The sequence below is a fragment of the Pelmatolapia mariae genome, linkage group LG1 (assembly GCF_036321145.2).
Source record: "Pelmatolapia mariae isolate MD_Pm_ZW linkage group LG1, Pm_UMD_F_2, whole genome shotgun sequence".
In the NCBI taxonomy this organism is placed as follows: domain Eukaryota; kingdom Metazoa; phylum Chordata; class Actinopteri; order Cichliformes; family Cichlidae; genus Pelmatolapia; species Pelmatolapia mariae.
In genome coordinates, this window is record NC_086227.1 from 23,250,589 (window position 1) to 23,265,175 (window position 14,587).

The 14,587-nt window shown below is 42.6% G+C and overlaps 2 protein-coding genes across 3 annotated transcripts; both read left to right on the top strand.

Annotated features, from left to right (window-relative positions):
- Positions 1-3,131: 3,131 nt before the first annotated feature.
- Positions 3,132-7,624, top strand: LOC134629209 (mucin-5AC-like). 2 transcript variants are annotated; one of them, XM_063476328.1, is made up of 8 exons: positions 3,132-3,316; positions 4,270-4,373; positions 4,463-4,928; positions 5,020-5,112; positions 5,196-5,232; positions 5,481-5,552; positions 5,633-6,913; positions 6,995-7,624. In XM_063476328.1, exons 1-8 carry the CDS (start codon positions 3,218-3,220, stop codon positions 7,249-7,251), a joined length of 2,409 nt encoding a protein of 802 aa, XP_063332398.1. In that variant the 5' UTR covers positions 3,132-3,217; the 3' UTR covers positions 7,252-7,624. The 2 variants fall into 2 exon arrangements, with proteins under 2 accessions (XP_063332398.1, XP_063332408.1); XM_063476338.1 differs by having other exon boundaries at positions 6,998-7,624.
- A 1,957-nt stretch (positions 7,625-9,581) lies between these two features.
- nudt21 (nudix hydrolase 21) lies at positions 9,582-14,369 on the top strand. The gene is made up of 7 exons (XM_063498128.1): positions 9,582-9,839; positions 10,887-11,087; positions 11,179-11,242; positions 11,323-11,412; positions 11,873-11,948; positions 12,051-12,165; positions 13,936-14,369. The coding sequence occupies exons 1-7, from the start codon at positions 9,724-9,726 to the stop codon at positions 13,955-13,957; spliced, it is 684 nt and encodes a 227-aa protein (XP_063354198.1). The 5' UTR covers positions 9,582-9,723; the 3' UTR covers positions 13,958-14,369.
- Positions 14,370-14,587: the final 218 nt, after the last annotated feature.

Genomic DNA, 14,587 nt, shown 5'->3' on the forward strand with positions numbered 1-14,587 from the left:
AACTCATATTTTATCCACACTAGAACACAGATACAATGTAAATGTTTAAGCTGAGAAACCGCTGGAGGAACATTTTGCAATTAGGTTAATTAGACCCATGATTGGGTATAAAAACAGCATCTTAGAGAGACAGACTTTCTTAGAAGTAAAGATGGGTAGATGTTCACCAGTCTAGAATAAACTGTGTCCACAAACTGTGGAACAATTCCTGATTATTGAAAAATATTGAAAATATCTCTGAATATTGTTCCTCGATGTAAAATGTAAAAAGACTGTAAATATGTTATCATCTACAGTACATATTATCATGACAAGATTCAGAGAATTTGGAGAAATCTCTTGTGTGCTAGGGACAAAGCTGGAAATCAGTACTGGATTCCTGTGATTCTGGGGCTCTCAGGCAGCACTGTTTTAAAAGAAAGAATGATTCTGTCATGGAAATCACTGCATGGGCTTCCAGAATCAGTGCATGTGAACATAATTCACCGTGTCCTCCACAAATTCAGGTTAAAGTTCTATCACACAAAGAAGAAGCCATATGTGAACATAAACCAGAAACATTGCTAAATCTCATTTCAAATGGACTGAGGTAAACTGTTTGATGGTCAGACAAATCAAAAGTTGAAATTCTCTTTGGAAAACATGGATGCTGGATTCTCTGGGCAAAAGCATGCATCTCTGATCATATGGTGCATTAGTGTCTATGACGATGACAGCTTTCACATCTAAAAAGACACCATCAGTGCTGAAAAGTAAGTACAATTTTTTAAGCATTACATACTCCCATCCAGAGGACGTCTTTTTTAGGGAAGGCATACATATTTTAGCAAAACAATGTTAAATTGCATACTGCAGCATTTACAGCAGTGTGGTCTCATGGTAAGAGTTCAGGTGCTGAGCTTGACCTGCTCGCAGTCCAAACTTTTCACCATCTGACAACATTTGGAGCGTCATGAAGCCAAAAATACAACAAAGACGGCTCAGAACTGTTGAGCAGCTAGAATCCGATAACAGACAAGAGATGGCAAATGTCTCCCCAAAGTCCAACATCTGGTCTCTTCAGTTCCCAGATGTTTACAGACTTCTGTTAGAAGAGGAGGATGATTCAGAGTGGTAAACATAACCTTGTCCCATTTATTTTGAGACATGTTGCTGCCATTCAAAATGACCTTAGTTTTGTTCTTCTTAAAATGGTAAAAATGTCTCTGTTTAAACAATTTAGACTCTTGCTTTCTGTTTTTATTTCAATTTTACAGAGACTCCCAACTTTTTGGAAAGTGGGTTTGTAAAATAAAGATATACAAACGCACTAAGTGTGGAAAAATGGCCCATTTGACTGTGTTTATGTTTACACAGATACGTAGCTCATATAAAGCAACACTGTACAAGCTGGTCAAAGGAGAGCTATTCATTTTATCTCTCTGGGGCCTATAAAAGTCTTAACTGCCTTGATTACTAGGTACTGGGTTTCCTTTCATATTTTTTATTTGTACTGAAACCTTAAAAACATTGAGCTGAAATGTGCAGTTTGTGTTCAGACAAGCAGAAAATCAATTACCCGAAAAGCTGAAAACATACATTATTTTCCATTTTCACATGAATAATGATGCAAATGATTGCATGTCGTCATCTGTCAGCTACTTGTCTAATAATTAAGACTCACATTTCTTTATAATCTGTCACAGTTTGGGAAATATTCCACGTTTTGAAGATCAGACTTGGTTGTGTTCAGCTGGCAGACAAAAGCTGTGCAGTACAGTAATTGCCTTTGAAATGTAATGCATTAAAAGCTTAACATTTCTTGAAATGGAAGTACAAATACCTCTGACATTATTTGTGAAAGTCAGTTACACGTGAGCACTTGATCCCCTTGTTTGTTCTGAGCATTTCTGGACTGGTGAAGTTTCTCCAGACAACCTGCTGATTAGCTGAAATTGTAATCTGAGCACTGCAAGTTTTATTTGATTTCTGTCAGCATAATAAAATTCATAGAAGTTTCAAACACAGGCGAGATCTAAATAACCAAGTTACTTCTAGGTTACAGTGACCTGCTGTAGGTCTGTTCTCATCATCTCTCTAAAATAGATGATGATCATGTTACTTCATGTGGAAAACCTGACCTTTGTTCATATATGCAAAAACAAGTTGTTTGTGGGTTGTTATTTTGGAAAAGAAACATGAGCTCCATGTAAATATCAGCCCTGGTTTTGATTATCAAATATTCCAACCAGGAAACCAAATTCCCATGAAACCTGCAACTCGCGTCCTTTGGAGGATATGCAGCATAATTAAGATGTGTGGAAACTGCTGCTAAGGGCGTGTGCCTTATTTAATGGTTCAGGAACAAGTCTTAATTTTTGAAACATAGGAGAGAACAGTGACATAACAGTAAGAGAAGAGCACAGCGATATAAACAGTGAAATACGTGAAAAAGAGACTGTGTGTATGTGAGGAACTGTTGTGGGGGCGTGCACAACTCTATTCAGATCAAAAGCAAACATTTGTGAAGGAGAGAGGATAAAAAAAAAGGGAAAGAAAGATAAGAACTACAAAAAAGCTGTTTAAAATGTAATTTTAGGGTCTGTGTGTGTGTATGCCACACACCCGATATAACTATATATATAACTATGATATAATAATGACAGCACACTTTTATACGCTAGAGAGATAAATATGCACGGTGCATAAACACCGGGCTTTTAAGATAACTTAATCCTGTCACCACATGCAGGAGAGGTAGAGTAAAACACAGGCGTTACACTAAATCCATGCAATATGAAGTTTTTCAGAGTGGGTCAGTCTGTCATTTATAGCTTCTTTTCCGCATATAAAATTAATTATTAATTTATTACGTAACCACAGTAAAACATTTTGTGCACTCAGCCTTTTCACACTGGAGTAAATCGGTGCATCCATGCATGTGCCGTTCATGGGTGAGGCTGCAGGGATGAAGCAAATGTTAGTGTGGTCACTTTATCCCTGCCTCCTTATTTTATCACCATCTTTTTTTCCCGTGGTATTCCTCTCACAGAGGGGAGGGGGACAGAGAAAGGCTTGGTTCTGTTGTCAGATCTGTCAGTCTCGCCACCCCAGCCCCTCCCACCTCAGCAGAGGCATTACATACTGCCGCTGCTGCTCGTGCTCTTAGCAACGGTGCCTCGGCAACAGAGCCACGGCAACAGAGCTCCACGGCAACAGCGTGCCGTGTGTCTCCCCAATGGAGCTGCCATTGGGCGGACCGGCGCTCAGGCACTACACCCAGAGCAGACCGAGACCTCACCGACAGAAACTGAACTATCGTCCCAGCAGACCGCAGGTACTGTGCAGGAGAATCAGGGAGGTTTCTGTAAAAATGGAGAGTGAGGGAAAGGTGTGTGTGTGTGTTTGAGAGAGAGAGGAGGGAAAATGGAAGGGAGGGAGAGAGGAGAGATGGAATAGGGTACAGAGGGGAGAGGCAGGGGGAAGGGAAGGATGGAGGGGGAGTGCTGTAAAAGATGCCTGGTCCCCGGCTTGAATTAGGCAGTGCCATTGTACCGGTCACCGGCTGCTTCAGGAAGCCAATGAAATCTGCCTCTGTGAGAGTGGGCGCTCGTTTTCTTGCTTTCTCTTTAAAAAAAAGGAAAAAACGAAGCCATTCAGTTTCTTCATGTGATCGTGTAAAATATGTGTGTGAGCTCATCCGTTTTCCACTGAGCTGATCACGCTGTCACAGAGCTATTAGGCTGCAGACATTCAGTCACTCCCTTGGAGACAAATGGCCTGGGAGACAAAATTCAAGCAATTCCCCTGACAGGATATCATGTAACGGTGACTTCGGCTAAATTTGCCTTCTGGACTCGAGCCTCCCCTGACTTTCGTTGCTACTTGTGGGCACAGATGTTAATGTGATCAGGACGATGCGGCTCCAATTTTGATATCACGTTTCCTATATTGGCAAAAATGAGTTATGTTGCTTCCATTCAGCGTTTAAAAAATCCAATGACTACCCCCCTCCCACTCCACCCCCCATCACCCATTGTACGTTACTGAGCAACTGAGTCCAGGGAGGCCCGCATCGTAACATAAATGGATGAGAGAATCAAACCAAAATACACCTATAGAGGCATGAGGAGTGCCAGGAGTGTGTGGGTTTTCAGAAGTGATGGTTATGTAATGTAAAGTTACATGCTGTAAGATGCGAGTTGTTCCTTGTTAGTTTGTTTGATCCGTGGTGCAAAATATCTGATTTCTGTGTGTGTGTGTGTGTGTGTGTGTCTGGGGGGTAATTAGGAGACAATAATCGAGAGTGAAAATGAAGTCCTTGAGCTCATGGGGCGTGTGGATGAAGGAGTTGAAGAGTTCTTTACTAAGAGAGTACTGCCTGCTGATACACTGTGAGTATCACGGCACACAAATTAGCCCCTTCATGTTCACCCGTACAAGTGAATAGACCTTAAACTGAGACATACGACTCTTTGTGCAGGAAGCTGCAGGATGAAGAATCTATCACAGTGCACGAAGTGGCTCCTGCCAGCTCTGTCCCTTGTCCTGCCCCGACGAAAACCCTCCGGAGGAAGCTGGGTGATTTCTTTACGCTCAAAAAGAGGCGAGGTTTGAAATCAGAGACGAGCCATGAGGGGCGTCCCAAAAAGGCCTCCATCGCTGATCTCATTCGCCCTCTCAGGGAGGTTGCCAGATCCGAGAAAGACAAAGACAAAGACCGAGTAAAGGAGCACGACAAGGAAAATGAAAAGGAGAAAGCAAAAGAGGCTCCCACTGCTGTTTCTGGAGAGCCAGCTGTTCGGGAGACACCTGTTTCTGGCGCTCCGCCGCTGAGGGGCGAAGCAGTGCCTCCCCGCCGAGCTCTCAGAGAGGGGAAGTCCCAGTCTCTCATTTTGCTATCTGGCTCAGCAGCAGCGGGGTCGACCAATGCCAGAAACACAGCAAAGGTGGGTGTTGCTAGAGTTAATGCCTGTTTTTTTTTAGTCTTTTTCATTAGTGGATAAGAACTGAAAATTGGTTTACTGCTGCTGCTTTCAGAAACAATTTGAAGGCCAGAATAGCTTTGAACAGAAGCTCCATCTCATGCTTCAGCGTATTGGAGTTTCCAAACCCCTGCCAGGAGAGACACAGGTTTGCACATCTGCATGTCTGAATGTTGTTATGGATATCTTAGAGGCCTTAAAAAGTACTAAATGCTCCTTTTTTTTATGTAGGATCAAGAAGGAGAGATGAAAAAGGCCGAGTCTGAAGGTATGTGCCTTTATCTGTGAGACGTTTGATAGTCTTCTCAGCTCCAGCGTAGTATTAATGAGGCTAAATTAATCTTTGAAGTCTAGGGATTTGTGTCAAAAGGAGAGGCTTCTCGACGTGGATCAGTTCTCCAATGAAAAGATTTAATATCTGAGGGGCTGCGCTGATAAGCCAAGCAGGAGTCTGTGGTTCTTTCAGTCTATTATAGGGCCATTAATTCCTGTGCTAAAATGATTTTTGCCCTTCAGGTACCATCATTGACAGTAAACCCGAGCCACCTCCCACTTTCTCAAAACCTCGAACGATGTCTGCATCATCAGGTAAAACGCTGCTTTACGCTCTCATGTGTACAGAGTACAGTAAGTGAACCATTTTCACGTTTATTTTGCTTGCTCTTTAGACACAAGGCATCAGATTCGGGCAAGTGTGTCAGCGCACGAAGGAGCCGGGAAACCCGCTCTGCTTCCAAAGCCGGTTATCAAACCGGGGCCACCCCCCACAACATCTGGCCGCAACACACCTGAGAACGAGCTGGCCCAAATACAGGAAGCAGAGACACACACGCCCACTAAACTCAGCCCAGCCGCGGCGCCGTCACCTCCGGCCACCACCGCTCCCGCTGCACCGACAATCTCAAACGCGGTCCCTGACTCGACCGACTTTGAAGTTCCCCCTTCGAGTACTGTAACTCCCTCACACGCAGATGTATGCACTGACTCTCCCGCAGCAACCTCCGTCCCTGAAACTACGACCACACCCACAGAGCCCCCTGCCAACGCATCAGTTACCCCCACCTCCTCAGAGTCTGTTACTCCAAGCCTCGCTGTCACTTCCACCTCAGCAGCAACAGTTGCCCGGCCTTCCATTACCACCTCGGAAACTGTTTCTGCTCCCAGTCACGAAAGCCCTGTTTCCACGGCGTCAACAAATCTGTCAGCCAAATCGACTTTGCCAGAGCCAAATGGCGTTCTCTCAGTTGATGTTGCTCCTGCTGCTGGTGGTGATGCAGCTATTTCTGTCACCACCACAGCTTCTGCGCCCTGCACCAGCGTGTCAGATGTGCCGCCGGGCCTGTCTACCACCACCATCAGCGAAGTCAGTCATGAACCAGCTTCAGTCACATCTAGTAGCTCTTCAACATTAGTCACTATGACTACATCACCTCCCTCTGACTCAAGTGATGTAATTACAGTAACAATTTCACATGACCCCACCTTTACCGCTTCCTCCACCATGGTCTCTGCTGCCCTTCCTCCTACCACCTCAGCACCTTCTACCACTCCTACAGCTCAACCTCAACCCCAATTATCCATTGACTCCATTAACTCTGCTTCTTCATCTACCGCCATTCACCCAGCCACTACGTCCATTCCCTCCACCTCTTCTAGTGAAACAAACCCTACAGACACCACTTCCACTGCTACCAGTCTGAACCGAGCAGAAACCACCTCCACCGCTAGTTCGTCAACCTCCGGTGCAATTAGCTCCCCACTCACGACTGGGTCAGAGCCACCTTTTCCCAACAATGTTGACACTAAGCTCACACCAACTATCTCTAGCCCACCCACTACCGATAACACAAGTTCTGCTGCACCACCCGCTAGCGATAGTCCAGGCCAAGATAACGTAATCCAGACATCTGATGAGAGATCCGGTGTAGGGCCTGCAGAAAAAGGCACTGGTGAGTTTTAGGTTCTGCTTGTGATCTCTGTATGTAGGTGCATGGTGAATGGTGTGTTTTATGATATTGTTTTTCTTTTAGCAGCAGATGGGGAACAAACGAGCAAAGTACTTGAGGCAGACGAGAAGAAGGAAGTGGTTGACAGTCAGAGCCAGAGTGAGAAACCAACCGTGGCCCAGAGTGAACCGACAACGAAAGAAGAGCGGGGAGAAAGTGTGAAAGCTGAAGCAGACACACCGGCTGAACCTGCAGCAGTGGAGGATGGTGAGCGCTGCACAGAGGAAGCAGTGATAGTGGGTCAAAAGCAAGAGGAAACTAAACCAGTGAGTGATAAGTGAGGAAAAAAAGAAAATGCTAAACACGGGACCAACTACTGTGACGGAGGAGGGGGCAGGAGAGGCCACAGTAAAGGGTGAAGCAGAGGGAGGGGAATGATGATCCATGGCACTTCCTACAGGGACCACCACATCACAGCAGCACACCACAAAGGGTGGGCCACTGGACCAAAGAACTGAGATCCCCTCGGTGTGACGTAATCAACAAATCCAGCAGTGTCTTTGTCCTTTTTTAACTTATGTTTGAGGTTTTGCATTGCACGTGTGATTATGTACCATAAGACAATTATTGTGGTAAAAAATAAATAAATACACAATGTTTACAATAGATGGATAAGAGACATAGTTATGACTATTAAATGGAGTATTGAAGTGACTGTGTGAAATCATTACTTTGAGCAACTTCATCTCAGCTTTTTGTGGAGGTTTTTCCCACATCTCACAATAATCCTCAGCCTCGATTATGGCCACACACACTGACAGATTTTAATTTGATCATAAAAGAGCAACTTTCATCTGCAGAGAATGAAAGTTTGATAATGTTGTTATTTTTATTAAAGTCAAATGCCTTTTACTTTAGCAAATGTATTTGTAAAAGAGTTGTTATTAAAGATAAATGGTAATGTATAAAAGCCTAATTAAACACATTTTATAGCTGGGTCTTAGTGAAACTGGTCTTCTACTTATCATCTTTCAATAAACAACTCTGGTATACAGAGTTGTCATACATCTGAAAACTCAGTCATACATATGAAATAGTATTTTTCCTTTTCATTTCTATGAGGCAGACATTTCCAAGAGTTTCCTTTTTTTCATCGGACTACATTTAACCACTGAACATCTGTGCGAGTTGTGTATTATCAGGAAAGGTGTCACCTTTTGCATGTCAGCTAACTTACATAACAAATTTCATCACTCGGTTTCGTGCTACTGATTTTGCACATGTATACAATGGCTGAGGACGTTTTTTTTTTTAAACATTATATGATTGCCGGTATGCAGAAACTGCATGATGAAAGGCCTGGAGGGTGAAAGGAAACAGTTTAAGCACAAAGAGTCTTACTTTAGGTGCACATGATATACAAGTTCAATATTGAGGGTTAATACAAGAGTTAATACAAAGTAGAAATGAAATGCATTTGTTGTAATTTAGAGGCGTTTCTCCTTTGATTTGACTGTGCAGAGCTTCTGATTGTGGATTTCTTTTTGCATCAGATCCAGATCCCTGGTAACCCAAGGGGTTCTGCCCATATTACCCCCCTCAAGCAACAAGGGGGGATGTTTGCTGGGCCTGTGGCCTTCCCCTTGTCCTCCTGCTTGGCAGATCAATATTCAACATCCTCTGTCCAGTATATCCACAATCCCTCCTCTGCACATGTCCAAACTGTCTTCAGCCTTGCCTCTCAAACCAGACCTCTCCCCCTGACATACCAATTTCTAACCTTGATATAAGATTAAATGAAAATGTGAAGTGAAAATCTGAACATCTATTTTTTTTGTTAGTGCCACTGTCTCCACACCATATATCAAAACAGGTCTCACTATCATCCTGTAAACATTCCCTTTCACTTTTGCAGCTATCCTTCTGTCACAAATAAACCCCATCTCCACCTTGTCCCTCCTGCCTGAACTCTCTTTTTCACCTCCCTTGTGCACTGTCAGTTGCTTTGGAAGGTTGACCCCAGGTATTAAGACTCATCCACTGTCACTACCTCTGCTCCTTGCAGCTTCATTGTTAAATCTGTCTCTTATCCATTCACAGCTATTCTGTCTCGCATCTACCAACTTTTATTCCTTTTCTCTCTAAAGGATACCTCCACCTGCTCTCTTCCACCTGGTCCCTACTCTCACAACAGATCACAGTGTCATCTGCAGACATCGCAGTCCATCATAGCCTGACCTCGTCTGTATTCTTGCCTGGAGGGGCTCAGAGTATACTGCTGATGAAATCTCATCCCCACCTTGAACCCATCTGTCCTTGTCCTGCACCACCCACACATACTTCCGACTTGTGCCTTTCGTATACAATACAAAAAATCCAAAATAAAAAATAAAATAAACAAATATTTTATAATATATATATATATATATATATATATATATATATATATATATATATATATATATTTATTTATTTATTTATTTTTTATTTATTTTTTTTTTTTAATGTAAAACAGGTCATTTTTGGTTAATTTACACTTCAATTTTCACTGACACACCCTTTGATAGTTCGCTGCATATCAAATACGAAGTAACGTCTCAGATCCAGACCAGCAGGGGTCGCTGGCGAAGAGTCTTCCCCACCACAAAGCCGCACTTCACCCGGAAGAGGAGCGAGGTTAACAACGGCGGAGACATTTGTTGTGGAGGGTCGGCGGCGTTTCTGAAGTAATTCATATAATCCAATAAATAACCAGCTCCCAGCGGAGGTGCTTTCTTTCCGGCGGGTTTAGTATCGCTGAGCATACGCTAGAGATGTCGGTCCCGCCTCCCAGCCGCTCGTCCACCGGCTGGCCGCGCACCGCTCCCGTCCAGTTTGGGAACAAATACGGGCCCGCGAAGCCGCTCACACTGGAGAGGACCATCAACCTGTAAGTCAGTGTGGATCATTCTAAAAGCACCGCACACGTAGCTGGTCTCACTACCGTCGTGGGGCCGTTAATTATCGCACACCGAGGAGTCAGGATGCAGTGCGACCTGCTTGGTTCGGTTAATTGTGACCGCTGCAGGAAGAAGCCACTTAGCGGGTCGATGTCTGTGGTCCTATCAAGGCTTTGTGAGGGTTATTCTGAAAGAAAAGCGTGGGAAAAACAACTCGGCTGTAACTTTTACAAGCTTTGGTGTTTATGCCACCTGAACGTAGTTTTAAAAATTTAGATTTTTACTTACAGGTGTAACTAATTATTCCCATTATCAGTGTTGGAGACGAGAGGTGATTTAAACGTGATCGCCATGAAGTTGCCTGACAGGTAACGAAGTCTTCACTTAGAATATTAAGAAAATTTACGAAATTACATTCAAATAATATTAAGGAATTTCTAAGAATTTATGAAGGTTAAAAGAAATGTCTCAAATTCACAAGGGCTCTGAAAAAAAGGGCTCTTTGTTTATTAACGTTTGAAATCGAATCATCCGTCAGTCAAGAAAATAACCAATTAGTCAGCTCTAATAAATTAATCTGACTTTTCTCCAATTATGTTTTTTTTTTCAGAAAATAAATATTTCTAAGAAAAAAAAGACTTTGATAAATACTCCATCACGTTTTTTTGTTTTGTTTTTTTAAAACATGTTTTTACAAAAAATAAGGAAAAAACAAACAAACTAGGGACTTAAACAGGTTGATTGTGGCAGCTGAAAGCCTGAATTAAGCAGTGAAATGAAATTTTTTGGGGTGCTTTTACTTTTTAAACATGGATAAAATCTGGGTTTTAACTGTTTAATGAACAAATTTGAACAGCCCTGAATAATTAAGTAAAACCAGTTATTTTCTTGAGAAAAACCTTTGTTATAGCCATAGATTAAAAAATTCTTAGTATGTTTTATTATTCTAATGTCTCCCACAGCTTTCTGTGTGTGTGTACCCCGCTGTGGGTATCTCTATTTATGCTGAAATGCCGCCTTGTGTATTTTCCTGTCAGATACCCCCTCACCAACTACACATTCGGTACCAAGGAGCCGCTGTATGAGAAGGACAGCTCGGTGGCAGCCCGGTTCCAGCGGATGCGGGAAGAGTTTGATAAGATGGGGATGCGGAGGACAGTGGAGGGTGTCCTCATTGTCCATGAACACAGACTGCCTCATGTTTTACTCCTGCAGCTGGGCACAACTTTCTTTAAACTGTGAGTGTCTGATGTTCAGAGCTCTACTGTGTGAACAAAGTGAGGTAGTTTTTCCTGCACGGGTGCCTCACAGTTTGCTTCTCTGCTGCAGGCCCGGTGGAGAGTTGAACCCTGGGGAAGATGAGGTGGAGGGTCTGAAGCGCCTGATGACCGAGGTAGCTACCAAACTTTGAGCTTAGTGTCACTGTGCTGGCTGTTTTGATTCTGTGTGTATTAACTTCAAATTTGTTGTTAGATCCTTGGACGGCAGGATGGTGTGAAGCAGGACTGGGTGATCGATGATTGTATTGGTAACTGGTGGCGCCCCAACTTTGAGCCTCCACAGGTCAGTACAAAGAAGATGATCAGAAGGATATTTATGATACTTTAACTAGGGATGCATCAAGCCAACCTTTTCCAGATCTGATCCGATACAGATACCTTGGCTTCAGGTATCAGCCTATACTGAGTACAGAGCCATGTTCTTACTGTGAGGAAGAAACTTGGAATAAACATTTTAAACATTGCTCTACATCCAAGAATATACATACAGTTGTCAGAAGTTTGCCAGTGGTACTGCTACACTGTGCAAAGTGGATGAAATGATGAAGAAAGAGGACCACCTCCAAATTCTTCAGCTTCACTGCATATCAACAGATGTATGCATTACAATCATTCCACCCTGGAAGAAGAACAGTTCAACAGAATGACTGAAATTAATATTAGATTCATTTTTATATCAGTCATGTTGGATATTGTCACATCTACATCTTGATATGAACTAATCTGAAGTTTTTGCCCTGCAGTATCCCTATATTCCAGCTCACATTACTAAACCTAAAGAGCATAAGAAGCTGTTCCTGGTCCAGTTGCAGGAAAAAGGTCAGTGTATCTCAAAATTCCTTTGACGTTTAATTAAAATAAGTAAAGCCTTAGATGAGTCTCTTTGGTTGTTTCTGAAATCTGTGTTTGATGTTTGTACAGCACTGTTTGCCGTGCCCAAAAACTATAAACTGGTGGCTGCACCGTTGTTTGAACTGTATGACAACGCTCCTGGATATGGACCAATCATTTCCAGTCTACCACAGCTGCTGAGCAGGTAATGTTCAGGACTTTTGCATGCGTTTGGACAGAAAATAGTAGAACTGCATTGTTTTCGAGTGATGCAGGGATTCCTCAGAGCAGAGGGATGCACTGTGAAATAACATAGCAGGGTTTCTTTCTGGTCACTGGCAGTGTGCACAAATGCACAAAGTTTCCACTCCGATCAGAAACATTATCAACACAACAGGTGATAAAACATATAACAGCAAAATGGAAGACTATTCCTGCAAATTAGACAAGAGATTGATGCTGCAGAAGATCATTATGTATGTGAATTCTTGAGGTAATATATTTATTTTACCAATCCGTGCGCTCTCACTGCTGCATTTTTTTTTTCTTAAGGGCCCATTATACCATCATATAACATTGTCTTCCAGGCAAAGAGCAAGTGATGTCACATCTGTTTGTGCAAGCTGTGCACAAACAGATGTGACATCAGTGTGATGTGCATATGTCAATTTTTGTAACCTTGCGTGTTTGCTATGGCGTGGTTGAAGACATGAGTGCGTGTTTGTGTTAGTTTTTACCGCTTTTGAATCGCATATCGGTGCAGAAGCTCAGATGTTGCACCAGCTTGAAAAGACTTTCTGGAGAAAACTGGGAAAAGGTTTCATCTGCAGACAAAAACACCCGTGGCCTCAGCGCCAGGACAAATGGCACGGCACTGTTTGTGTACCAAACAACCAATCGGGCGACCATAATGATCCCTTAATGTGTCAGCTGCACATTTGACCTCTCAATCTGTAAGACTTTATGTTGCTTGGTGTGTTTAGTTATGATAGTCTTCTATACCATAATAAATAAGGCTTCAAAGTGCATATAGTTTATATAACATGGTAAACGGAGCTGAATATTCTCAGTGATAAATGGCCTACAAATGTAACCCATCGATTTTCAAATCTGTGTCCCAATGGCTGGAATTTCCACTCGGTAAAAGGCACGAGTATAAACTTTTATGCATCACTAACTTGACACAAATTCCAGTGACAAAGTGATGCACACAGTTTGTGCTGCTGCAACCTTAGAGAGGAGCTTCACTAGCTTGTGTTGATGAGGTATGGCTCAGTGGGTTGAACATATGTGTTTCTTATAGCTACGTCCCAATTCAGCAGCTGCGCCCTTCAAAGGCCGACCAGAGCTGCTGCTAAATGAGGCGGCCTAGCCTCTCATGTGCTGCTTCTGTTGCCTAGCAACCATGACACTAACAGGTAGTGATGAGCCCACAGCCGGTGGCACACAATGAATCTTGGGATAGGGTGGGCTATGAGGGATGCACTCAGCATATCCTTGAAAGCCCGGGAAGAGGACACATTTGTAGGTCACTTTCGAAGGAGCCTTCGGACGTGAACGGCCCTCGGTGTCCTGCTGTGATGTAATCGAGCTGGTCTTCAAAGGATGCAGCCACTGAAGTGGGACAGAACTTAAAAGGTTTTTCCCTCAATACATGAAATCATCACATTATTAGCTGCATTTTGTATTTGCTCTTTGTCTAGTATTAAAATTAGTTTGCTCTGAAACACGTGACAGATTTGGGGGGGGGGGGGGGGGGGGGGGTTGTGAAGAAATGACGATGGGATTTTAAATCCAAACTGTGAGCATTACTGAGCACGTTAGATCTAGCCAGGTTAAAAATAGCTACTTCCTTTGTAGTAAACCCTCTTCCCTTTGTCCTGGAAAAGATGCTCTTATCATCAAAGTAACTGTTTGTTAACATGACTGTCTAACTGGCATTGATTTTGTAATAATCACTGTTTATTTTTTACAGGTTTAACTTCATCTACAACTAACTCGAATGATCAGAAGTACATGCGGTCGTCTCTGTGAGTGCGTCCCGCAGTGTGGAGAAAAAAGACTTCGCCTCAGCACCATCTTTCACAAAACAAATGCTTGTCATGTCAGGTATATCTGCAGACCACAGGGGTGTTTATACTGTTTAAGAAGACTATGAAAATGTCAATTTTTTTTCTTTCTTTCTTTTTAACCTTAAGAAACTGCTAGTTGTTGTAGTCTGCAGGTTTGTATTCCAGTGCGTTAAAAATCTGATTTTATGTCCTCTCGAAGGAGGCCAGTGTTTGATTAAACAAGCTGAAACATTGAGTTTCCTGTTGTTTTAACCTGTAACAATGCCATGTTTTCTTTTTATTTTCTTTTAATAAAGCAGTCTTTTGAGTACGTTTTTTTTATAAAGTGCAAAGAGCAGCCGTGTGTGTTTTTGAAGTTTCAATAATATGCTACATTACATCTGTTGCTGTTCAGAAATACAAATCCAAAGAAGTTTTGGAGAAGTTAGCAATTTTTGTGATAAAGGCTGAATTTAAAAAAACAAACAAACAAACAAAAAAAACTGGTAAAGTGATAGCAGGTGCCATTAAAGTCTGGGATCTAATTTGAGGAGGTCAGACAGAAATGTGTGCATC